This window comes from Apteryx rowi, unplaced genomic scaffold (genome assembly GCF_003343035.1).
Source record: "Apteryx rowi isolate R43461 unplaced genomic scaffold, aptRow1 scaffold_160, whole genome shotgun sequence".
Classification (NCBI taxonomy): Eukaryota; Metazoa; Chordata; class Aves; order Apterygiformes; family Apterygidae; genus Apteryx; species Apteryx rowi.
Genome location: NW_020447864.1, coordinates 408,688 through 434,851, shown reverse-complemented (window position 1 = coordinate 434,851; position 26,164 = coordinate 408,688). Strand labels below are relative to the sequence as shown.

General features: G+C 34.5%; 1 protein-coding gene across 1 annotated transcript in view; it reads right to left on the bottom strand.

Moving 5' to 3' along the window:
* Positions 1-26,164, bottom strand: part of KIF6 (kinesin family member 6) — a 201,797-nt gene that overhangs the window by 107,732 nt on the left and 67,901 nt on the right. The window contains exons 8-11 of the mRNA XM_026059833.1: positions 22,211-22,417; positions 16,678-16,821; positions 13,157-13,243; positions 9,194-9,297 (exon numbers count right to left, since the gene is read on the bottom strand). Coding sequence (XP_025915618.1) covers positions 9,194-9,297; positions 13,157-13,243; positions 16,678-16,821; positions 22,211-22,417 — 542 coding nt within the window. The remainder of the gene's footprint in view (positions 1-9,193; positions 9,298-13,156; positions 13,244-16,677; positions 16,822-22,210; positions 22,418-26,164) is intronic.

Here is a 26,164-nt window from a genome sequence, read left to right as displayed (position 1 = left end):
AGTGCCAGTCAGCAAAAAACAGTGACAGCATGACTGGGAGATGCATGCTTTTGGGAAAAGGAAATGGGCATTTTCAGACCTTAGTGGAATAGATCTCCTCCCTCTCATTCCACTTCAGTTGGTAATTGGTCTAGAAAAAAAGCAATGGATAGAAATGTGCATGATAGTGGATACGACTGTAATTACCTAACAAGTAAGTGACATATAATGAGGTAACGTATTGCATATCCAGAAATAACTGTTTAACTTCTAATAAAAACAGGTTAACTCTTGGGTAGAATAATAATAAAGGTAACTAAATACTGGAACTATTTACCTAAGCCTAAAATAATTTCCTCATTAGATGCTTTTAAGGACAGTTTTTTAAACATAGTCTAGGACTGCTGTAAATAAGTTTCATACCATCTTGGAGCAGGGAAATAGAGTAACTGAGTTCTTGAGTCTCTTTTGTTTCTATACTTCGGAAGATTTTTATACATTTTGTCACTTTAAATATCTATACACTGCTCTAACAACTGAAAAAAACTACTACAGGATAAAAAAGACAAAGATCCCCTTTTCTGGCTCTGATTGCAATGTCTTTCATGAAAATGCCTGAACATAATGTACTTCATATTGAAGCATATACTTTATGTAAGAGGAAATCTAGAAAGGTAAAATTACATATTATGAATTCTCTGTGAGGTTCATTTTCACCCTGCAAACTGAAAAAGCATTCCAGGCTAGTTTGTAAATAATCATGAAAATGTAAAAAATCACTAGCAACTACATTTTAAGAAACAGAATTATGGGTGATAATGAATTCATTGCTGCAAATGGCAAAACTCTTGTTTATTTTTAGGATAACTTTTTAAACTAAGAGCTAGATTCTGAGGTGCCACACAGTAATCAGGAACCATTTTCAATGACATAGTGGGTCAGACAGATGAAAGCTGAACTGACATACTGTCAGCTTCATTATTCCAGCTACCCACACCTGTGAGAAAAAAACTGATACTGTTGATGAGGTAAACAAACAAAAATAGGTATGCATGAACTTTTATAAAATATGCACATCACTATTTCATCGGTGCCTTCTGTATTCCATTTTTTTTTTTAATTTTCTGGTATTTTAGATTTATTGTTGTCATAGTAGATTATTAAAAGACAAAGATTAGTCCAGGGATGATCAGAATACTGAATTTGGAATAAGGAAATACAAACTTTAACACTGATTTTTTAAATTCACAGGCATTATACTTCCTTTGTTTTTGCCTCAATTTGTAAATCTATGAAATAGGCAATTATACCAAGTTATATAGGCAGGCAATTCACAGAATATTAGCTTAGGTGAACTATGTAGATGGTCTAGAAACCACGTAAAAGTCCAGAATTTTAATTCAATGATATTATATGCATATTGGGACTGATTGTGCAAGGTGTTAACCTAAATTGGTTAAAAGTCTCAGACAATGATTGCCTTTGGAAATCAGCCGAAACTGCATTAATAAAAACCTAAATTATTCATGAAAATGAATGCTGCAGATCTTCAAAATTTTACTACATATTGGAATTTGAAGTTCCTAAAGATGATTTTGGAACTTTTTCTTATATACTGAATTTTGGGTAACTTCCAGTCTTTAAGTCTGTATAATGAAGTGAATCCTATTCTTATACCTGCACAGATAGCAATTCCCTAAAATGGTGGAAATTGAGCTTGTGAATAAGATTTAAATATGGTTATCAATATATTAACCTTCCTAAAGAAAGCCATGGTATCTTGTACAAAAAAGGAAAAAGAGGCACAGACATGGTCAAAATTTGAAGTTCTAAAACATATATGTTACATATGTAGAACTGTAAAAAGAGGAAATTGGAGAACACAGCGATACGGCCAATAATTACATTTAAGGAGTTCAAGTGTTTTTCACAAATATTGAATGTTGTCTGGTGTTTCCAGGTCTAGTAAGAACACGTTTATTAGACCAGATGGTCGTTTCCTAATCCTTTATTCCTAATTATTTAATATTTTCAACAGGAGACAAGTGCTTATGAAAAAATTGATAAAGCAAAAGTATATTCCTTCTCTACTGAAAATGAGTAGAAACAAATAGATTTGTTAATATCATATGCATTTTGTTCATACTATAAGCAACAATTAGAATTTATATACAGCATCTTTATATAGTCAATAGATTGGTATCCAAAGAGATTACCTGAATTCAGGCTGGCGTGGAATTTAATTATTTCAATTTTTTTTCAATTGTATGGAGCTTAGTTACTTCAGAGTAAAAATTTTGCAAATAAAGCTTATAATTTTGTAAAGCAGACAAACAGTATCATACCTACAGATGAATAATTAACATTAAATGTTTGCACTTCACAGTAGAGAAGCATACATCTCCTATTATAGCTATCAGTCTCTTTTCTTTTTTATTAGACATATGGGCAAAGCTATTTTTACTACCTCCTTATGTAAGGAAATTCTTCTGAATTAGATGGCTACAATACGGCAAACAGATGTAAAGTCTTTCTATGCAGTTGAAAATTATTTATATCAATGATGAAATGCACACACATCTAAATCTCTGCACCAGTAAGTCAAGGGGAGGTGTGACATGGACTGTAATAAGACCAAGACTGGCTTATATGGAGAAAAAAAAAAAAAAGCCTCAGTAATACTAAAAGGGCAGAATTTTGGCACAGAAGAAACATGTCAAGTAGCTTGCAGGGCACACAATTTGCTTCTTGAACAGTACTTTATAATAACAAACCTAAAACGCATACATAAAGAAATGTTACTCACTGTCAACAAATATTTGTGGCCATAATGGTGGTCATAACCTAATCACTAGAGTGCATCTGTAAGTAGGAAGAGAGAACTAAGCAAGGGAAAACTAAGCTTTAGTTTATCAAAATTTGAAAAATAACTACCTCTGAGTAGAAAGTAGCAGGAACCTCAGATAAAAAGAACGAACATAGGACAAGAATAAAAATTACTTAAGAAAGTCAAAAGGACTAATGCAGATGAAAACTGAGATATACAGAAGAGAGAGGTTGTTTTGAAAAATTTCTGTAAGTATCTCTCACAGGTTTTTAATTGGATGTAAACTTGGAAGAAAAAGTTGTTCAAAAGGTATTCAAAGTGCCAAAAGATGCAAATAGGCACTCAGTGGCACTTTCAGAAGCATGTCAGCCTACCAGGCCTCCAATGGATTTCAGTGAGAATCCAAAAATCTGCTCTGACCAGACACTTCTGAACATTGGAAATTCACTCCAAAACCAAATTCTGTTATTCTATTATATCTTTTTTCCATACACCTCACTAATATGAGCTATGGTATATTCCATTATCTCTCATTAAACAATGCGGCATTAGATGACTGGTACACTTTTGAACATTAGAACACAGGACATAGCATGTTTTCTCTTTTTCCTGGTAAAATAAAGTTGCAAATCTTTGAAAGAACTTTAAATTTTTTCTCAATAGTTTCAATGTAAAAGGTAGCCAGTGAAAATAATAAAAGAAAATTTTTCTACTTAGGTCAACGACCTAAGATCAAAGAAAAGATATTTACACTTTCTTACTTTAAACATCCAATTTAGGTACCTGAATTAGGAATCTGAACTTCCTGTGCAGTTGCTAAAGATTTTCTATCACTTAAGGGAAAAAATGCCCTTTGGAGAAATACATTGATTTAATATGCTTCTAATTCAGGCACCTAAGCTAAGTGTTAATGTGAGATGTTTTAAAACTACTCTACGGTTAATATAGCTTCTCTCCTTCAATATCATGCTACCCAGTATTGGTTCTCAGTGTCATTTAGTCTCCTAACTTCTGCACAAATCCTCTGTGTAGCTGTGTTGACATAAGGCAAGGTAATACGCTTCTACTTCTTCCACCTTGCAACTGAAATTGAACATTGACATCAACAAATAGGAACATTTGCTCTGCTTTGTAAATGAACCATTTGTTAAACAGCTTAAGTATGAGTAACTGTTAAAGCTCTATATTGTACAACAGTGCAATATTGTTAATACCATGATAGCATACAGATGTCACAATGTTGAAACAGAAAAATGAAAGACAGAAAGAAGTAATGAGAAATCCAGCACTAGGATAAGATGAACAATATATGATTGTTGAAGTAAAAAACAGAGGAGCTGTAATAACATATGTATCTGAAAGAAATAAGGTAAAGTTATTAATAAATTAAAGTGCTAAGCCAGTACTTCCGGTCCTGTTATTAGAGAATTCCAACTGGCAAAGGTTCTGGAAGCGTGGGTGCTCTGGAACACAAGATTTTGATTTGAAGTCCTGACTTTCTGGGCACATATTGTAAATTGCTATTGAGCTCATTTACAACAACAACAACAGCAACAAAAAATCCCAAATGATTCAAACAAAAAGGCCTCTCCCATTTATTTTTGGCATGCTTCTCACCAAAGAAAAAAAAATACATTTGAATGCAATTTAATCCTATTCTAAAAGTATAATACAGAAGTCTGTGAGTTTACAGTTTCCTTCTATTTGGGATGCATGATGCCATTTTATGTATTTTTTTCAAAAGGGCAAAGTGTTCCAATTTTTTTTTTTCCCTAAACAAGGAACTAATTCTCTAGCTCAAAGAAATATTTAGAGAACAGCCCATTACTATTGAGAAAGTAGATGCGGAGATCCAAAGCAAGCAATTCAGATTTTGGAAGCATTTTATGAACTCCATTCTGAACCACTTATGTAGTCTAGCTGAACATTTTACGTGTGCTTTTAAATAAACAAAATGAGAGCAGCAGAATTCATAGATGTTTAACATTTATGAGAATAAAATAATAAAACTAAAAATATTATATAGTAATGTAAATGCTAACTATTTAAAATAGAATTTTGAATTAAGAATTCCAGAGACAGCTGTAGCTTTATTCTCAGGACAGACTGTGTTGCATAGTAATTTAGTATTCAGAAGCAAAGTCAGGAGCATTTGTTTTTCATTTTGTTGTAAATTTACTGAACGACAGTGTGGCAGCATAGTGGTTATTAGGAAAGCCTATTTGACAGATGTTTTTTCTTCTGTTAACTAAAAAAAAAAAAAAAAAAACTTCTTCAAGTGAGGAAAAAAAGACAAATGAAGAACCAGCTACAGTATATTCACATACTAGCTTTAAAAATCTAACAATGTTAACTCCAGTGAGTAGCCCACTGACTTCCTTTGGAATACTCTGCAAGTGAGCAGAGCATAGTATTTGAAATCTATAATGATCCTAGTTATAATTTCCTCTCTACATATATTAAAAAACATCAATCAAAAAAAAGTATTATTCTGTCAGGAATCCCCTACAGTACTTATTATTCTCCTAAAAGCCATTATTGTGTGGTGCCTCCAAATAAATGGCAACACACTATGCTGCATTATCACATGTACCATGCCTCTTTTCTTCCACTCTGTGTCATAACAATCTGCTCCATATGTTTCCTAACAAGTAATATTATTTAGGTTTCATTATATAATAACTAGATGCAAACCACAACATAGACATGTTTCAGTAAGAGTAAATCTTGCTTTTATCAGCCCTCATCCAAGTCAATGCTTATGTTTGGACTGCTCACTTGTATATTTATTTTTTAATTTGTGCAAACTCTCCAGATAACAGGGAGCCCCAAACTCAGACAGTCAGTCTCAATAAACAGAATTATCATAAAGATTTGCTATGTTATGCATTGGTAGTTTCTAAATGGAGACAGAGCATTTAGATGCTATCTGCTGATGTTCATATACTTAAAAGCTCAAAAATGATCATGACAGGAGGTTCAAACCTACCAAAACCAATATGCTCATATAAATATTGTCTACATATGAAATCAAGTTCAAAATGTGTACATTTTCAAAAGCACAGAAAGATATTTTCTTTAAAGTAGTGGCTTTTTATATTCATAGTGGTTGAGCTGTTAACCTTCTGTGTGCAAAAACACACAAATGTAAAACTTATAATGGCTGTGCTGCCATTCAGAGAGACCCGGACAGGCTGGAGAGGTGGGTGGAGAGGAACCTCATGAAGTTCAACAAAGGCAAGTGCAGGGTCCTGCACCTGGGGAGGAATAACCCCATGCACCAGTACAGGTTGGGGGCTGACCTGCTGGAAAGCAGCTCTGCGGAGAAGGACCTGGGAGTGCTGGTGGACACCAAGTTAAGTATGAGGCAGCARTGTGCCCTTGTGGCCAAGAAGGCCAATGGTGTCCTGGGGTGCATCAGGAAGAGTGTTGCTAGCAGGTCGAGGGAGGTGATTCTCCCCCTCTACTCAGCCCTGGTGAGGCCACATCTGGAGTACTGCRTCCAGTTCTGGGCTCCCCAGTACAAGAGGGATGTGGCACTACTGGAGCAAGTGCAGCGAAGGGCCACAAAGATGATTAGGGGACTGGAGCATCTCTCTTATGAGGAAAGGCTGAGAGAGCTGGGCCTGTTTAGCTTGGAGAAGAGAAGGCTGAGAGGGGATCTTATCAATGTGTGCAAGTATCTGAAGGGAGGGTGTCAAGGGGATGGAGCCAGACTCTTTTCAGCGGTGCCGAGCGACAGGACGCGAGGCAACGGGCACAAACTGAAACACAGACAATTCTATCTGAACATGAGGAAATACTTTTTCACTGTGAGGGTGACAGAGCACTGGAACAGGTTGCCCAGAGAGGTGGTGGAGTCTCCTTCTCTGGAGATATTCAAAACGCGCCTGGATGCAATCCTGTGCAATGTGCTCTAGGTGACCCTGCTTGAGCAGGGGGGTTGGACTAGATGATCTCCAGAGGTCCCTTCCAACCTCAGCGATTCTGTGATAATAAAGAGAGCCTGACATTTGATATTTCCCCCCACTGGAATCGTTTAAAGAAAAGACTGACTCATCTTTCAACATTCCATTCAGCATATAATGTTAATAAGTGAATCTGACTGGCTCACGAATATGACAGAAATTCTCTTACAATATTTTGTGCACTGTTTGAGACTATGCCATCCATAAAAAATTCTGTATAACCAATTATGTTTTCCATTTTAAGTCTACAATAAAAATAAGGATCTTTGAACAAAGTCACTATTTGAAATGCTATACTATATGACTGCTGAGGGTAAATGTTTCAGGTCCTTCTTGTTGACTATTGGTCCTCAGGAAATGCCTTGTATCTCAATCACTAGTATTTAAGTTTGGCTCCATATCTTAATTAGAGTATTTGTTCCAAGCAAAAACATATCTTTAAAACAATGAACATGCATGCTACATGAGCCTGAGGACACATAAGTAAAAAATAAATTTAAAAAAGTAAAAATATTATGTTGTCCTAATATAACTGAGGTCTCTGTAAGCAGTTTTTCCTTCTGTGTTTTACTACAGGTAGAAACTTATTAAAGGCAGAAAGTCTCCTCCCTGCTTCTTTCTGGAGGACTAGGAAGCAAAATTCCTTGCTATRATTTCAGAACCAACCTTTTTCTGATAAAATAATGGACTATTTATTGTGCTATACAGATTAAAAAAAATACACAACTGATGAACTTTTTATTTACATATTTCTAAAACAAGGCTTCCCAGATGTATGTATGCTATAGTGCAACTGTATCCAGTACTTTACATTCTTAGTTTCCTTTGCACACTTATATTAAAAACTTTCATCTACTGTAAATCCATTTCCACCTATAAGACTGCCAGTTTTGTGGCAAAAAGCCAGTAGAAAATCTCAGGAAGTGAGAGTTATGGCCATGGCCTAAAAATATCCTAATGATTTCCCAAAACTTGATTTCCCTACAGAACCAAACAGCAAGCAAGACTAAAGGGGAAAATTCATGTGATAGATGTTTATAATGGAGTTAGGAAAGAAAATGTTTAAATTAATGTACAGACTATTTAAGTACATCATAATAAAGTCAGTGAGAGTCACTCTCTTCTTCTGAAGGACTAGTTCTGTCATGGCAAACAGAAATTAGCCAATAAGGGCATTTAATTTCTCTTATAAAGAAAAAGAAAGTTATTTTTATTGTTTTTTACATTTTCTTTCTATGCCTTTATTTTCTCACATCCAGTGTTGCCCTGTAAAGTTCTTGGCGCATTTGATGTAGGGAAGGAAAACTCACATACTTTGGGGCAGAATGATAGTATATCCAGTAGGAACTGGGTGGACATTTCCAGTTGGCAGGTTATACTGGCAGCTGCCTCTATTGAAAATGACTCAGATTAACATTGTAAAATAAACATTTACATAAGGCTATCTAGTTCCTCATCCTTGATGTAGACATCGTTTAGTTTCTGAATTTAAAAAACAAACAAAACAACAAGAAATAAGACTGAAGAACAACCACTCTCTACATAAGAAACTCAAGATTAAAGGTAGCAGCATGTCCCATTTCTCCAGGATCGCCTACATGGCAGGGGAGATGCTTAGCACTAGTAGTATTCTTCTGAATCATTTCTAGGGGAAATTAAGATCAGACAGTAAACAGCTTCAAATTAGTAACCATTAATTTACCAACCAACCAAAACCTCAAGTAAGTTCATACTTTTTTATATGGATGAGGCAAAGACATTAAATAGGTCCATCCTACAGAATCAATAATTTTTCAAAATTGGGAATTGAATTTAGTTATGGTGAACTTTTAGACTTAGTAAATATTTCTACATTATACACAGCATGTTCTTATATGCTGTACTGATCTGTTACTGAAAAACTGTAAGCTCTTAAAACACTTGTATGAACTAATCACTCATTTTCACTAGTATGCTCTGTTAAAATTTTGAAGATTTGGCTTTTAAGACATTGATTTATTGTGTATTAGAAATACAAGCTTTTTTTTTTTTTTGGCTTATATCAAACTAGCACTGCAGCAAGAAACTTCTCAGCACAAAGAATATTTATTAGTTTTTCTCAGATCTTATATCCACTATTGAGAAATTTTGATTTTTTATTCTACGCTATTATATAACACTTCTTGCATGGCATCTGACAGGCATTCCCATCCTTAACACTTACTTCATTTCACTTCCTCAAAGCTGAGGCTACAAAAACACAGCCAGCAGCCTCATACAGCTTTTCATGGAAAACTGCCATTCTAACCTGGCACCTAACTTCACTTTATTATCTCTGAGAATTTTAAAACTCTGAGATGAATTTAAATGTTTATGCCACCAAAGAAGCTGAGAAAATGTTCATTATGAAAGAAGAAAACGAAAGCAATTAAGGCATTACCGAAGTAGCTCTTCTTGTGAGAGCTCTGCTGTTCTTTGCTCACCAGTCACTAGTGCCAGCTCATCCTTCAACTCCTGGATCTCCTTCTTCAGTTGAGCAATCATCTAAAAACAGCATAGCAATAAAGCAAGCATCATATGCAATAGCTAGGTTACAATTTTTGCATTAGAAGGCTGAGTTCAGGAAAATAGTACACTTTATGTTTTTCTTTTTTTCTTTTTTTAAACAGTATCTCATTTTTTAAAACTGTCCTAACGCCTTAAATACACAAAGCATTTTTCCCCTTTTCCATTTACAAAAAAAGTCTTCCAAATTCAGTAAACTCTGTGTGTTAGAAGACATCGCTATACAGAAAGAGTTCAAAAGATTATTTGCAAAAGAGAAAAGTAATTTGCCATGTGAGTAAAAGAGCTTTGAGACTCATTAGTTTTGCTTAATAGTGATGAAAACACATTTAAAACAGAACTGATGTCTTTGACAGAAGAAGAAAAACAACTACAGCCCAGAAGTGAATTATTCTTTTTTCCTTTAGAAAGATAAATTCCAAAACAGTATCTTATTATTTTAATCTTAACTTTTTTTTTACATCTAACAACCTACCTCCGTATAGAATTATAGCATACTATAATTATTAGATGTATCATTTGCTAACAAATGAATGCTATAAACAAAAATAAAGAGAATTAAATGACATTAACAATTAGTAATGATTGAGAAAGTGACTTGGAGAACTATACTGGATTTCTTAATTTTAATTGCTCATTACTGGAGCTTGTACTTTCTGAAAAAAGTTTATATAAAAATATATTTTACAATTTATTACGCTCCTATGGTCAAATTCTCTGAAGCAAGGACAATATGCAAGTCCCTAAGTCTAAAACATGAACGAGCAAGTACTTAGTTACTTCAAGACTGATTATTTTAATGATGTATCACCTTATGATAGCTCAAACACATCGAAAGTCCAATGTTATTTTTAGATGAGTGTGAATACACTGAATCCATGTGCAAATGACCACTCCAAGAGAAGCATGTTTTCAGGGAAAAATGAATCCTACTTGATTGTATGCACCTTCTAGAATTACGATCGTTGAGTCTGTTGATGCATCTTCACTGGACATTAAAATTCCTTCAAACATTTGGATTTCTTTTAATTGTTAATTTTAACAATGAATTCCTAAACTTTGAATGGCTATTTTTACTTTAAAAAGTAAAAACATTCTAAACATACTTCAAGATTTTTTTTTTTTTTTACTCTAAACTTACTGGTAATATATTTGCTACCATAAAGCATGAAAAATTACAGTAGTTCAAAAATGTTTTATCTAAGAATCTATTAGATGCTAATTACAGACATTGCAAGAGTGCTTCAAGAATATTGCAGGGTAAGCATTTTAAGCTGATTTTAGGATGCCTTACTCTGGTGCTAAACTCTGATGTAGTCTTTTCCACATCCTGAGTCAATAAAATACAAATTGGGGCTGGAATATAAAAAAGCAGGACCGATATATCACCTTTGTTCAAAGTTCAAATTTATTAGAATAATTAACCTTAATCTGACAACAATGGAAACGCCATTTTCATAAGGATAAAGTGCTAATTTTCAAGTAATATAAAGGCAAACAAAGATCTGCAGAAACATAATGTTGTAATATATATTTTTAAATGAATGCCAGAAGAGATTCAATTTAATTCAGGGTCAACAGCTTGGTTTTCAGTTTAAATCAAATCCTTCTGGTCATGAGTGAGAGAGGTTCAAAGCTGAGTTGCTTAAAAAGTAGAATGAATACATGTTCATCTTTTTAGTGAAGATACACAGTGAAGAAGTCTCCGTTATGAAGAATAAAGTTTATAGAGCAGTCAAAGTCATCTCAGATCTGTCAAAAGGTATTGCACACTCCCTTTATAAAGCATGTATTCAACTTGCAGATGGTGAATTGTGCAAATAAATGGTATTTGATTTTAAGAAAAAAATCATAAGTCCAGCAGTTAACTGAATAATTGCACCCTGGGAATGTATTTTAGGTAGGAAAGATGGGCAACAAATTCCACAATGACCACCGAGCCATATAAAGCCCAGGTAACTGTGCTCCCCGTCACTTCTCCAAAAGTGGGAATGGATTTCTAACCCTCCCTAGCCCACTTCTGTTTTACTTGCTAAATGATCCTGCAGAGCGAGACATACCAGATCTGTGCTCCACAGGATGTAGTAAATGTTCAGGAGCCTGCATGTGTTCCACCTCAATCAAAGGCTTCTGTGGCCACAGAAGGAATGTTTTGCATGATTTACTACTACAGAGTCTACAAAGGAAGGAAAAGAAGCACAGAAAGATAGAAAGACAGAAGTTGTGCAGTCTTCTCTTTTTTTTTTTTTTTATTTGTGACTCTGTTACTGTCAGAAATTGTTTGGAAAGCAAAGTGAAAAAACAGCAAAAAACCTGACGAGACTCTCTTATTCCCTCTGAACTTTCAGAACAAGAGAAAATAAAGGCATAATCATTAACAGTTGCTGAAATGTGTTAATTAGTATTAAATAACAATAAAGGAAACAATCAATCATCTAATCTGCCAATTTTAAGAAATCAAATGCTTCTTATGCTTTTAATCTAATTTTTCCTTTCTGAGGTCCAGCATTTAAGGGGAATACATTTCCTAGCCAGTTCAGAAAGTCATATCAGAACAAAATACATAAAACTTATGATGACAAATTAGTCATGAGAAAACTAGAAATAGAGTAAAAATTTTGCCCATTAAAAAGAGTAATGATGAGATTAGTATATAATAAAAGCACATAGGTTCACTGAAATTAGAATAGTTCATTCAGATTTTATATTCTTTAGAATTGCAAAGGTAAACTTCAAATTTATAATTATGTTGATAAAGTACTATCAGTTTTAAATAATGTCTGTTTTAGAGTAACATAAGGCATTTATTTAGAGAAGCACGGGCAGCAAAACAATCTGACTGGTATCCTGTAGAAACTCAGGTGCTGTCTCACCTAGAAACAAGATACTGTTAATAAGCTGCTTCCACTCATTTTCTGCAATGCTAAGGACAAAACTGGCTCAGAAGCTATAGTTGACAGCAAAACACTGTGACAGACTAACCCCTAACAGTGCACCACAGCAGCCAAAAGCTTGCAACTGACTGTCAGAATCCTGAAATGAGAAAATACTGGGATGGCTAAACTGTACAGCCCTCCATGCTCAGGAGCTACATTGCTAGCATTGTCCAAGGTAATGATCAAAGCTAACTGGATTACACCTACAAGAGACAAAATGATAGCAGTGACTTACCAGTAGCTTCAAGCTGAAATTCACTAGAAATTACATGTTATGAACTGTAGCTCAGTAATTCTCGTTTAATACATACATTTTCCTTCAAAGCTTGACCCATTCCCTTTGACATCGATTGATCAAGAGCAGATCACCTCTCCCTATCACATAATACTTCCATGACAAGTTTAGCATTTGATTACATGGAAAAGCACTACCAGGAAAATAATTAATGCATTCATTAATGTCTTTAATCCAAGGTAACATGTATGATATCAAAATAAAGGAGAGGAATAATAAAAAAGCATCATCAGTTGATTAGTGCTATTGGTAGATTTTTAAGAGCTTTAGGAACATCCGATTATCTGTGACCATGACTTAGAAACTACTACCCTAAAGAAGCAACATAGAGACAATAATGTTGTCAACACAAAGACCATAATGTCTCAGCTGCCTTAGGGGCTGAGAAAGCCTTTAGGGGTTTTTATAAAGATCAGTTTAACTGTAATTATCCCCAGAAGATAAAATAAAAGTAGAAGCTATTTTATTGAGAAGACTGGAATTTGCATCTAAAATCCATTTAATAGGATGATTCATTATAAAATCTTTAACATCGATTTGACTGCTTTGGATTACTAAAACTAAAAAACGAGCATTTCCTTTCCCTTAGTCCCCAAACAATTCTCACCAGTCTGGGGTCAATCTCTTCATTAAGAACTGCTTCATTCTTAATAAGAGCAACTCGCTGTGCAAATCTGCAGGTTGATATAGATTCCTAGAAGGAAAAAAAAAAGAAAAAAAAAGAAAAAATTTCGGTTAGCTTGGCACCAGGTAACTGGAACAGAGCTCTGATGAAGTCACCAAAACAAGTTTCCTTTTTTGTGTATTTTACAGAACCAATCCGAGATTTCATATTTCAAAGCAGCAATATTCAAGAATAATAGATTAGCATATTAAAGAAACTGACATATAAAACTCTCAAATCAAAACACTTACTTTACTGACCCAGTCAGCCCCCTGATCTACTATGCTTTGAATGATTTCCCAGCTAACACTAAAGGATAAGAAAGGCATACTACTCAGAAGGGAAAAAAGCTTGACTGATGAGAAAAAAGGAAATCAACTAAAAACAGTTTTTTGGTGAAACTGGAAATGGAGAAGCACATGTAAGAGAAGACGGGCAAAGAAGTGAAGGAAAGGACAGTGGGAGACTAGGTCACAAGTGAGAGAAACAAGTTGGGAGACCTGGAGCTAGAAGCATACAGGAGAATTATAAGATAAGAAACTGTCAGAGAGCTGAACTAAGAAGGAAGTGTGTGGGGGGGTCCTATCAAGAAGCCAGAAAACCAGAAGACTGCAAGACAGTCTGTGACAACCAGTTCATCTAGATACACCTAGTACAACTACTACATCCGTCTAGGACATGGAATGAAATGGAAGATCTCTAAGTCCTATTCTCTCCTTTGAGGTCAGCAAATGCTTAAATGCCAGACTCCACCGAAAAACTTACCTACCTAACGGATAAAAGAAACCAATTGCTCAAACAATAAAATATCACATGGTAGTTTTAGAAGTTCCAATAATGTTTGATAAACTATACAGTAAAGTTTTCTCTGATGTGCCAGTTTCTCTTTTATTAAAATGTAAAAATTTACACATAACCCCCCACATTCATAGAATATTATTACTGTTACAGAATCCTGTTTCCGAATTAAAGGAGTTTCATTCAGTTTCCCAAACACATGAATACTAATTTAAATAAATGATCATATACTCTTTTATCTAAAGGACCACTGTCTCTCTCAGTGCTTGGAAGGGTGGGATCTGAATTAGAGTTATATGATGCTGTTGCATATGTTGCTGTTTATTGCAAAAGATATACAGTGAACCAAACAAGAGTTCTCAAGGAAAGGAAAGGAAGGCCTTATGATTAAGAGAGCTGCACACAGTCTTAGCTGGATTCTGTTTACATTTGCTGTACAGTTCCTGTGCAATTATAATTAATGTAATCTTAGTTGTTCTATATTTTCACTAAGTACAATTATATGTACATTATACATATATATATTTCCATCAGACCTCTTTGCACTATTCAGTGTGAAGCATATATTAATTTAATGGATAGCTAACCAATGTTCAATGTGTGAGTTTATGATCTATTTACCCTATGCTACTACAATGTTAATCAAAGCTGACAACTACTAATTTCCTAATCATTCTTTCTACCATGCTTATTGCTACAGTACCTGAGGACTTCACAAAAATTAATGAATTAATCCTCTAAGTACTGCTTTGCTGTAAGGAGATGGAAAGACCACACATTACAGAAGGGAAACCAAAGTCAACAGTATCAATGAATTTTAATTACACAGTAGAATGATAAAAAACCTAATTTTTCAGATTATCATTATATATCTTCTGCTGATAATGGAGTCCATTCAACTGTAGTTACAGCTATAATAATTACAATATCTTCAATTCAGAGTCAAGATTTTCTTTCAAGCACAAACTAGCACGAAATAAGTGATATAAGCTTTATACAAACTCTTTGACAGAAGTTGCAATATAATGTAATTATCTAGGACAACAGTCTATTTGTCCTATTATAAGAATGCCCTTTCTTATTCTGAATTCGCTGCTTTATTGTTTTCATTTTTGTCAAGAGACAAAGCTTGGTCCTTAAGGACATTGCTTTTATTATACAATTTCTATTCAAACCAGGGCAAGTCTGTCTTGTCCTTCGTGAATGAAACACATATCCAATGAAGAAAAAAAAACCACGACAATGACATAATGTCTCCCAGGGCTCAAAATTAAAATTAAACGGTGATCCCAATTCTAACATTTCCCAATATTTAGTAATTGGTTTAACTTCTGTCCTAATATTACTTAGGCATACTGGATTTTGGAGGGCAGTGTAGGGACTTCTGTTTATTTTTGGGAGGACTGAGGAACCGGATCTGTTCTGCAGATGGTATATGTTAAAGCAAGAACATGAAAGCTGTCAGAATCCTATTCTGGATAATTGCCAGGATTAAATATTTCAGAAATAGAAACCTGGACTGCAATGCAAGATAGATGTACCTGGTGAATTGATTTACAAAAGGGTGACTATCCCACACAGCCTAAAAAATGCATTAACAGACTTACCCAGTTGTAAACAGACATCCTGCTTGCATAACTACGTGTTTACAAGTCTGAACAATCTGCTGTCATTTAACAGCAAAGTCCTCTTCTAAAGAGGAAATTGTCTTCAATTAGACGAAGTACAGTTTACGTACAGTGCTTTCCACTGTATTTCAGAAAATAATCATTGGGTTTTGAAATAGTTTTTTTTGTTTGTTCATGCTAGAATATTTTGATGTTACAGAAAATCAGGAAATAACTAGATTATAAACTGCTTTGAGCAATGCTCTATATATGCACATTGCAACATATATTTTGGTAAACAAAGAGAAGAAAACATCAATATGTAGAATTCCAGGGCAGGAACCTGGTGAAGGGAGTTAAAAATATCTGAAAAGTGTCCAAAAAACCCTAATCATTCCACCCAACTCCCTCGCGCTACCACAAATTCTCAAACTTTCTACCATACTCAAATGATGAAATCTTGGCTCCACAGAGGTTTACAGGAGTTCTTTCAAGACTTTCAGTGTGATCAGAATTACACTGATAGATCTTACTAACGTGTCCTTTGGAAAATTCCTTGGAAATGTTTTTTCCATAACTCAAAGTTTTATTCATCAGGAAAAGGGTTCAATTTTAAAATTTTCTTGGTTCACTACTAGGTGCAAGTTCCTTCCCAACTTCTCCCTCACTTGAGATTACTTAGAGAACAGCACATTTCCTAAAAGATATTTATAGCCTGAATAAACTCTGCTTTGTTGAATATTGATATCTATCCTGAAAAATCTGCCAAAAATACTGTGATATTATCGTCAGACATGATATATGCTTGTATCAATTGGCAGAAGTTGGATCTGAAATATGAAATCAGTGACACACAGATCTCTTGTATAGAATATTAGGAAGAATTTGTCTCCGTCTTACTGTGGTTACCATGACAGATTTATCTTCTGAAGACAATGGTAAAATGTTTTTTGTGAGGAAAGAATGAAAGCATACACATTTGAACTGCAAACTGTAATAAAAGTCAAAAGAGCAGACTCTGTGAAAATTTTTCCTTGAAAGTAGATGGAAATAACATACACCTATGTTTCTTTTGTCTAAAGAGAGCGTTGCTATCATGGTAGTCATACAGTTTCCTCCCAGGCTGTCTCTTAGCACTGAGGTCATCATAGAGTTTCGGTAGGGAATGTGCGACCGATTTTTCTCAGCAAGGGCAATTATTACCTGAAATAATAATAAAAATGGAAAAAGGCTTTTAAATTTACATATATGTTAACAGTTAACACAGCGAGAGAACAAAAAAGATCTGCTCAGCAACCTAAACTTCTGATACAACAAAAACTAAACACAGTTACCTGCAAACCCACTGATTTTATTGAAGAGATTATCACTTAAATTAGAGCATGCTTGTATGTCTTTGTAGGAGCTAGGCCTGAAAGACTAAATTTAATTTCATTATACCCTAACTTTACAACTTCTCAGCAAAATGAAAAGTGAGCACATGATAAACCTAAAACCACAGAGTTTCCTGAGACACAGTAAGTTATTGAAAATCTTCCTAGAATGTTTTCTAGCGTAACAAGAAAGTAAAATATGAATAGTATTCAACTAAAAACTTCCTTAACATTTGCTAAAGTGTGCTTTTAAAATGACACATTCTTAAAACACACAGTTCTTAGAGGGGTCAATCCATCTATTTCCTAGAAATAATGTCTTAAAAAGAACATATACAAATAAAATGGTGCACTGTTACCATGTACTGCTGGAAAGAAATAGGCTAATTCAGTGTAGATATATACACCTTGGCCAAAAAGGAAATGATACAGCTACCATTCTCAGTTTCCCTTCTCAGCTGTTTACATCATGGGACCTAATTATTATTAAATAAAAAGCTAGATTACCTCATGAACTGTTGTGATACAAAAGATTTGAACTGCTATCTGGCCAAGTATTGTACTGAAAAACTGTAGCCAAATGAATTATGTAAGCTATCCCAAATGGTTAAAAGTTTTTTTCCTTGAAAAGTGTTACATACCAACGCAAATTTTGTTTATGCTGCATTTAAGAAAATTGTTATTTTAGAAAATCTAGTGTTAATATTTTTGTTGGCGTTAGTTTTTCTTAATAGTCTTCAGGAAGTTAAAATTTCTTTTTATTATAAATTTTATAGTAACAGCCCTCAGAGGGACAAATGCATAACATGAAAATTACTATCTTGTAAAGCAATCTGAAAATACATTTCTGGAGCAAGGTTTTAACATCTCACATCTCTACGACTTGTTAGAAGGAAGTATGTTAAATTTTTTTATATATATACATATATATATATATTTATCATATTGCCTAGAAACCTTACGTAATATAGGTTATACCTTGGTATGTACACTCACAGTCTGCCATACAGAGACTACAGTCTGAATAGACAACATAGAAAAAGAATGAGAGGAAAGAAATGTTATTTCCATTAAAAATGGGAACTGTGTTACAGAGAAGTTCACACAGGAAGTCTATAGCCCAGATAGAATTTGAAGCCACCCACACTAGTGGTGAAAAGCTATGTGACCCACTCTCACAATGCAGGAGCGGCTCTACTGTCATGTGAGTCATGTAACACAGGATACGATGGCTAAAGTCCCTTTAGTCCCTTTGGTAAAACCTCACCTAAACCACAAAATCAATCTTTAGAATCTAGTTAAGGAATCTGGAATAGAAAGAGGGCAAATCTGAAGGACAGGGCAATTATGTTCTTTCAATGAGTGACAGGGACCACCTGCAGAACGGGCAAGATTTGAACCTGGATTTTCTAGTGTCCAGCCAAATGTAACAAAAAAACTGTCTCATTTTGACACCGTAAAAAAGAGGGTGTTTCTACTCTTTTGATATCAAAAGTAAGAGGTTTTCCTTTTTAGTGCTGGTAGGTCTCACTTTGACAGGCCTTAACAATATTGCTGAACCAGGACTGCAATATGTCAGTTTGAATCACCATCATTTAAGCCACAAAGTTTTACTGGAGGAGGAGCAGGTGAAAGAAACCACTTTAAGACCTCTTTAATCTTTTAAACGTGAAAGCAGTCAGAGATATTTTCACCTGTGGAGTTTAAAACCGTATCCTATATGAAACATAACAGCAGCAAAGAGCAGGTAATAAGTACTAGAGGTACAATCATTCACAAATAGCTTTACTGAAACATTCAGAAATGTTTTTAAGAATAAAATAAGATCTGAGAGTCGCAAGTTGTTATGATACCCTCTGCAGCATGCCCAAGTGGCCCAGTCCCTGCCCACATCCATTATGCAAGCAGTAACCGTTGTACAAGGAAAAGATTTGCACCAGTACCTCACACCAATAGGCAGCCAGGAAATGTGGTCAGGGCATGCATAAGAGACAAGGATTTTGGGATGCGTCTCTAGTAGGTACAGAGTTAAGGGCTACATCCACACCCTGCAGTTATGTGCATCACATGCTCTGAAGCCATCTTCCCACGCCAGAGGTTTCCTTTGTTTCTCCTGTCCATCCACAGTTAGAAGATCTCTGTCAATGACCTTGATCCGTGTCCCACACCTTTCACATTCCTGCCCATACCTCCCTGCTCTTCTAATTTCTGCCAATCCATTCTCCCATCCCACCTCTAGTAATGTTTATCAGCTTAAGCTCTGCTCCTCACAGCACTATATTCCACCTCTTCTGCTGGCATCTTGTAATTAGCTGCAAACATTCTTATTTTTTGGACAACATATTCTGCTAATGCTGGTCTCAAGCATCTATGAAAGCAAATCTGGGCTTTTTCTCATACATGCAGTAAAATATCAATGGATCATAACTAAACAGTTGAACATGTAAATAAATTATTTTGGGGAATGCTTGCACTTTAATATTAGTCACAGCAGAATCAGGATTGAATGGCCCAGTTCCTACTGAACACAAGATATTTCTTACTGTCTTCATTGCTCTTTTATTTAGTAAATATTTTTTATTAAGGATACACAGTCCCAAACAGAATCCAACATGCTTACCCCCAACTGTATTTATTCTATAACAGGAGTTAAAAGTTGCATGACAAAATGCTACTATTTTTTTCTTCTACACCACTTCAAATCTGAGTATCCTAAAATGCATTCCAGAGATTATTAAATTTGACCTCACAAAAGGTCATGTGATGCTGTATTGTAAATAGGTAAATATATACAGTAAATAAGAAGGATCGTGAGCACACATAATAAGCAATTTATGACTCAGAAGAGGCCCATTTTTGAATCACTTATCCTTATCACTTACCATGGCCATAACTAAAATACAAACATTTACTTCAAGGCCAAATTTAAACAAATAGGGCTATGAAAGAATCCAGTGTAATAGTAAATCACTGACTGCCATCTGCTGTGCCTTAAGTCTCCCCTTTGGTCAGATTAACTACCTCTGACTGTATATTAAATGAAAACAAAGACATTTGTTATTGTTAACAAAAAACACATAAAAAATGAAAAATATGCTTCCCAGTAAGTGGAAAAATCAGTTTCTATTTTCTAATCATAATTTTAAAGAATTTACACATACAAACACAAAATTTCCTATTTTGAAGGATTTCCTCAACTGTAAATTTTACTAAATAACACATACAGTAGAGTAAAAATTAAAAGGAACAAATCTGAATTTCACAATTAAGCATTTTTCTTCATATTTTTTTTCTATTTCTCCCACCAAATGATAGCCTCATAGATCAATATGTACCTTACTATTGTAGTATATAAAAGTTTTTAATAAAGCTTTTGGAAAAAATACTGTATTCTCTAGCAGAACTCCAAAATTAACAAACGTCTGGCAACAGGAACTGCATTTACTGGACTATGAAAGTAATACTATATATTCAAACTTAGAGAGAACTTCATTTCTCTAACAGGTGTGAGGTCTGAAAACCACACTTGAAAAACTCCAATGATTCCAACTTAGTACAGCAGCAACAAATATATTTCACTGAATTGCCAAGTGTTTTTTTACTCTTACTTGGAGTTTTATAGCATTATAGCAAAAAGGTTACAGAAGGCCAGAGAGATGTAAATATAATGTGAAGTAAGTGTTTATAAATAAACATAAATTGAAGTTGGAAACATTGTGCAACCTGGTTGAATTTAAACCATAGAATCCTGCAACTCCAAGATTTTGAGATTCCTGCAAGGTCATATTATTTCTTTTAGCAATACCAAAAAACCCCAAAAGACAAAAAGAAACATCTGAAAGGAAGAAATGCTACAGAACATAGACATTATCTATAAACCTGGTGGAAAGACAAGAAAAGAAGAGATGCTAGAAAAGAAGATACTAGTGAGTGTGAACAACCTTCACCATCATGCTTGTCACTGCTGTCACTATTCACATAAATTACTAAGATTCTAAGATGAAACACTGTATTTTTCTAGTCCTGAAAGGATAATGATTATATCAGATCAGCGAAGGAAAAAAAAAAAATCTCTTCACTTGTATCAGTTGAAGCCTGAGCAATGTAAAGAAGTGAACCAAACATTTCTACTGCAATGTTATGTTTTTGTAGTTTCCATCAACGCTTACATCTTACCACTACCTTAACTCTTTTTAAAAGTTTCTGTTTAGTAAATATTTAGTGAGATTAGTCAGGATGAACCTGCCCTTTCAACATTTGCTTTTGCCGAATAGGAAAAATAAAAAGCAACATTGAAAAATCTGGTAAGAAGTTCACCAGGGAGTCTATTTTCCAACAGCTGTGTGGCCAGCGAACACAGAGAGACTGCATCTTCCCACTTCCTTAGTTCTGCTAATTTTACCACTTTCCTTTACTTCTTTTTTAAGTTAAAACAAGAACAAGATACTGAACTTTGTCAACTCAATAAATATAACCCACAAGTAAGAATTTCCAGCTTTCCCAAAATGTTTTTTAAGATGATCTAAGAAAGTGTCAGGCAGGAGTTTTTTCCCTTTGGAAACTCCAGACGGCTCTAAAGAAAAAAAGAATACATAGGAACTGTTAGAACGAGGAGTTTCATTCCTCAGAGTTGTGGAGGTTGTTTTTACACCAATAGAACTCACAGATGCAACTGTAATAACAACAATTGTGGCAGTTGCTCAATAAATACATTAGCGAAGGTAATTCTTGTCTCAAAGAGATCACACATTCTCTTTGGTAGACGAATGAAAGAGCAGATGAGAGAAGAGCCTAATACTTTACCATATTACATTGCTTACTTGAACCAACTTCAGTTCAATGACTCTTGAGGGATACAACCTAACCGCAGGTGTGGACAGGGGGTGAATATTACAAAGAAAATTTTAAGCAGAAATGGAGTTGCAAACTTGTTAATATCTTTAGTATTCCGAACAAAACAAGAAACCCATTCCTGAAACACAAGCATGTATACCTAATGTAACCTTATTGTTTTAATTGTTAAACTATTTTTAAATATGAAGGTTTCAAAAATATTTTATTTCAAATGAGGAGCTATCAACTCAAACATTTAAAAAAACTGTGATAAATACACAGTCCTAAGACTAACTGAACTTTGGAAGCAAGATTTCCAAAGCAATGCACATTGTTCAACCGGACTATAGGGAAGGGACAAATGTTTCACACTATTTTAATTTTACCTGTTCCAAATAATGTAATGATAAGTTGATATATTTGGCTTCTGTCAACAAATGACCTCCAACTCCAGTCTTTGCAACACGCTCTGATCCAGCAAGATCTACTAAGTGTAACTTGGAGCGTCGGATGGTTGCAGATCCAGGTTCCTTGCTGGAGATGTGAATAGTGAAAATGCAGTGAGATCGGGTTGAGGCTTGATTCATTGGTGTCTATGACAAAAAGAAAGAAAGATTCCTAAATGTTGATTTAATAAATAAATTTAGTTTGGTATAGCTCAAAAATGAGGTAACTGAAATCACCTATCCAATTGTGAGCCATTAAAGCTGTGACAAATATGCAAGAAGAACCTAGCAGGATTTACCTGGCATTCACACTCTGACCAAATAACTGGATAGCTTTCATCTGGTCAAATTTTATTGCAAGCACATCTATGACTTTGTTCCAAGGTACTCTAACAGTGTCCGAACTCTTTTAGGACATCAGGAAAGCAGCTGGCCTCACTACACTGAGGAACAGCGCAAGAAAAGGGGAACTTGATCAAAGGGAAATTTATTAATTCCTGATTTCCAAGAGGTTATTGTTTTCCGTGATTTCATATTATCAATCTCCCTTCCCTCTCCTTCCCCTTTTGCTTAATTTCCTTACAGTAAAGCCAGTCTGGGAGACTCTTAAGATAAGCAGCTGTGACAATCACCTCTGTGGACCCAGAAATAGTAATCCGGTCTACCAGCACATTTCATTAGAAGTCTAGAAATATTCTAGAAGTAAGAAAGAAGGGAAAATGTAAGTTAAAACTACTTTGAAAGCTAAAATGCATAATGAACACATCTGGAAGGAAACAGAAAACACAGTTGAGCTTACTTGTTGAACATTCCCTTCCATAAAAATTTCAGGAACGTAAAACTTCTCTAAAGTTTCATACGTTATCCTTGTTTGTTGTTGTAGTAGATTTATTTTTCTGTTGTTGAAACTAAATAAAGATACTAATTGAAAAAAAGGATATAAATCTTAAGGATTCTAGCAGAAGCATAAAATGCATTGTTAGTCCTCATCAGGCTTTGGAGAAGGCACATGAGTTTCAACATTAGCAACAGAAGACCTCCTACAAATGATCTTGGCAATCTGTGCAAAACCAGATCTTTGGCTAATTTGTGTATATCCAGTTCATGCAAAATTGATGAAAACGAACAACACAAATTTCAAAGAACAACAGTATTTCAGAAACCATTTTACTGGAAAGAATTTTAATAAATATCAAGCCGCATGGCCAATTTGACTAGAAACTTGGAATACACTCTCTCTACTGTATAATGACATACTATTTTTTATAGCCTGGCTTGATAACTTTTTTTAATTTATTTTATAAATAATGCTTATTTATGGAATGCACTGTATTATGTACTGTATTCTAACACTAATTCTAAAAGCACGATGTGAAAAGGTAGATCAAGATCTATATACTATTACTTTGAAGTGCAGCAAAGAAAGGATAAGAAAGTTTTATTTTAACTACCTGATCTGATAACCTATCAAATCATATGGGCAGAACATAAAATTAGCATTTGTAGAAAGCTGCAAAAGCACTATGGAATAACTTAATTACTACACAGACCTGCATTTGTTGCACATCAGTTTGACATCATGAATCTAGATATGACTCTACACAGAAACTAGTGTCTGTTTCTCAGTAAAATCACCAGAACTACCTCATTTTTAATTTTTTTGGCCAGATATCTACCAGTGTAACTAAGAATAAAAATTTCTGTAAGGCTTTAGATTTCACATTTTCATTACTCATACTTACAAAACATTTCTAATTTGGCAAACTCAGCATTTTATGTGGTATGACTCAATTTTCACAAAAGGTTTGGCTTTAAATATATTTATTTGGAATAGCTAGTGTGACACTTCCTTAGCTTCTGACAGACTGACACATAGGAATTCTTGGTCAATTTTTAGAGATGCTAACTTCTTGCTTTATTATGACATTAGTGGGATTCCCAATTTTTGAAACACAGGACATAGCATTTTGAATAGCACTCAGATACTTAGCTTTAGCTTTCCAGTGATTGGATACCATACCAAATGTGCACCTTTTCTTAAAAAAAAATGTATAAAGATATCTTTTAGCATCTAAAAGATGCTATAGTTCTAAAAGCTGCTTATATCATGCTATTGTTGCAAACAATAAACTAAAAGGAAGTACTTATTATCCTCATTTTATAAATGGATAAAAGTTTTAGTACATGTATTGAGATTAAAGGTTTACCATACAAATATATATATATATTTTTAAAGGAACTGCTTTTTTCGTATATAAATTATTACAAGTATGAGTACATTGATGTCAGTACATAAGTACTTCATGTGCAAAAAAATAGGGTAGTGAAATAAATTAAAAAATAAGTTTTATTTTGAGTTAGTAGCTAAATCTATACTTATTTATGGCTACTTTAAAAAAAGATTAAAAAATCCTGGCTAAACATATATTAACTTCTTGTCTATACCTTATTCCTCTGCTATACTGGAGTAAATATTTATCTGGGCTTACCCTGGGATTCATAATAGATATATCAAAACATTGCTTTTTTCTGTAGTCTTTGGTATCACACATTCTAGATGTTAAAAGAGGCTGTGTGTTGCAAGTGTTGAAGTTGTTGGCTTGTCAATCCAGTAAATCTGGCTCTCAACAAAGAGACTGCAAACTGAATATTCCTTTAACAGTAATATTATGAACAGCTATACTTTTTGGTTAAACTGTCTCCTCTTCAATTTCCCAATATTTGTTTCCAGTCTTGCTGCAGCAGCCTGCTCCTCAATAACACAAGCACAACTGAGCTGTTTTTGGGAACTGATCCATCCCAAAAAGAGTCTCCAAATCGTAGATATTTAACCTGGATCAGTCTTCTGATTCAGTCACAGTGCAGCTATATAAAGCGGTTCTCCTAGAATAATTGAAAATAGCACACAGTGTGTGAACAAGTAGGTGGTGTGCAGGAATAGCTTAAGCTTGGAGTGTCAGTAAAAATTCTGTAATGAAATTATAGCCTTAGCACTATTTTATTTTGAGCTGCTTTTCCTAACAAGGCCAAACTCAGAGGGAGAGGGAAGAGAGTTTTGATCATTTAGAATTATAAAGATGAGGAATTTTGGAATAATACAGGCAAGTAACTTGTCAGCTTGTAACTTGAGTTGTGGCATGAACTGCAAGAAAATGCACATCCCAAACATATCTAAAATGCAGTTATACTAAGAAAAAGTTATATGCTGTTAAAATATACTTTATTCAGCAATTCTGATTCCATGAATAATCAAAGCCAGCTCCACTTATTTTACTAGGAGAGCTATGATTTTACTACTTGTAGCTCTGGGAAGGAGGACTGGATATTTTATTTTTCCAGCTCACAATCCTCAACAGAATTAATATTTAAGGACATTCTGCACTACAGTCATGGCACTGGTCACACTGCAGTGAAGACAAGTCCAAGTCAGATTGAATATTAACACAAGTCTAGCTATGGAAGTGCAGAGTTCAGTAAAGGCTGCTAAACCAATGTAAGACGCAGAAAAAATTATCATGCTTAAGCATTCTTAAGTTTCACTACAGAGCAAAACCTCAAGTTTTTCAAAATGTGCTTCTAATAACACCTGTTTAACTCCCAAAAGGCAACAAAGTTACAAAGACATGAAAGAAAATAATTTCAGGACTCTGAGCGCCAAAAGTTAGCTCAGGGCAATATTAGGCCTGTAAGGTCTTTATTGGCTACAGCAATACACTAGCCACAACCTGATTTTCCATGTCCCATGCAGACTCTGCTGGGCTGGTCATTAGAAACTCCATTGCTTTTCTCTGCACAACTTCTTTACATGTAAAATGAACAAAGGTGATCTGGAAGTCATTCGCTAGAATCCTAAACTGCTATTTTTACAAAGTCCTTCAGAGTAGAACCATGATT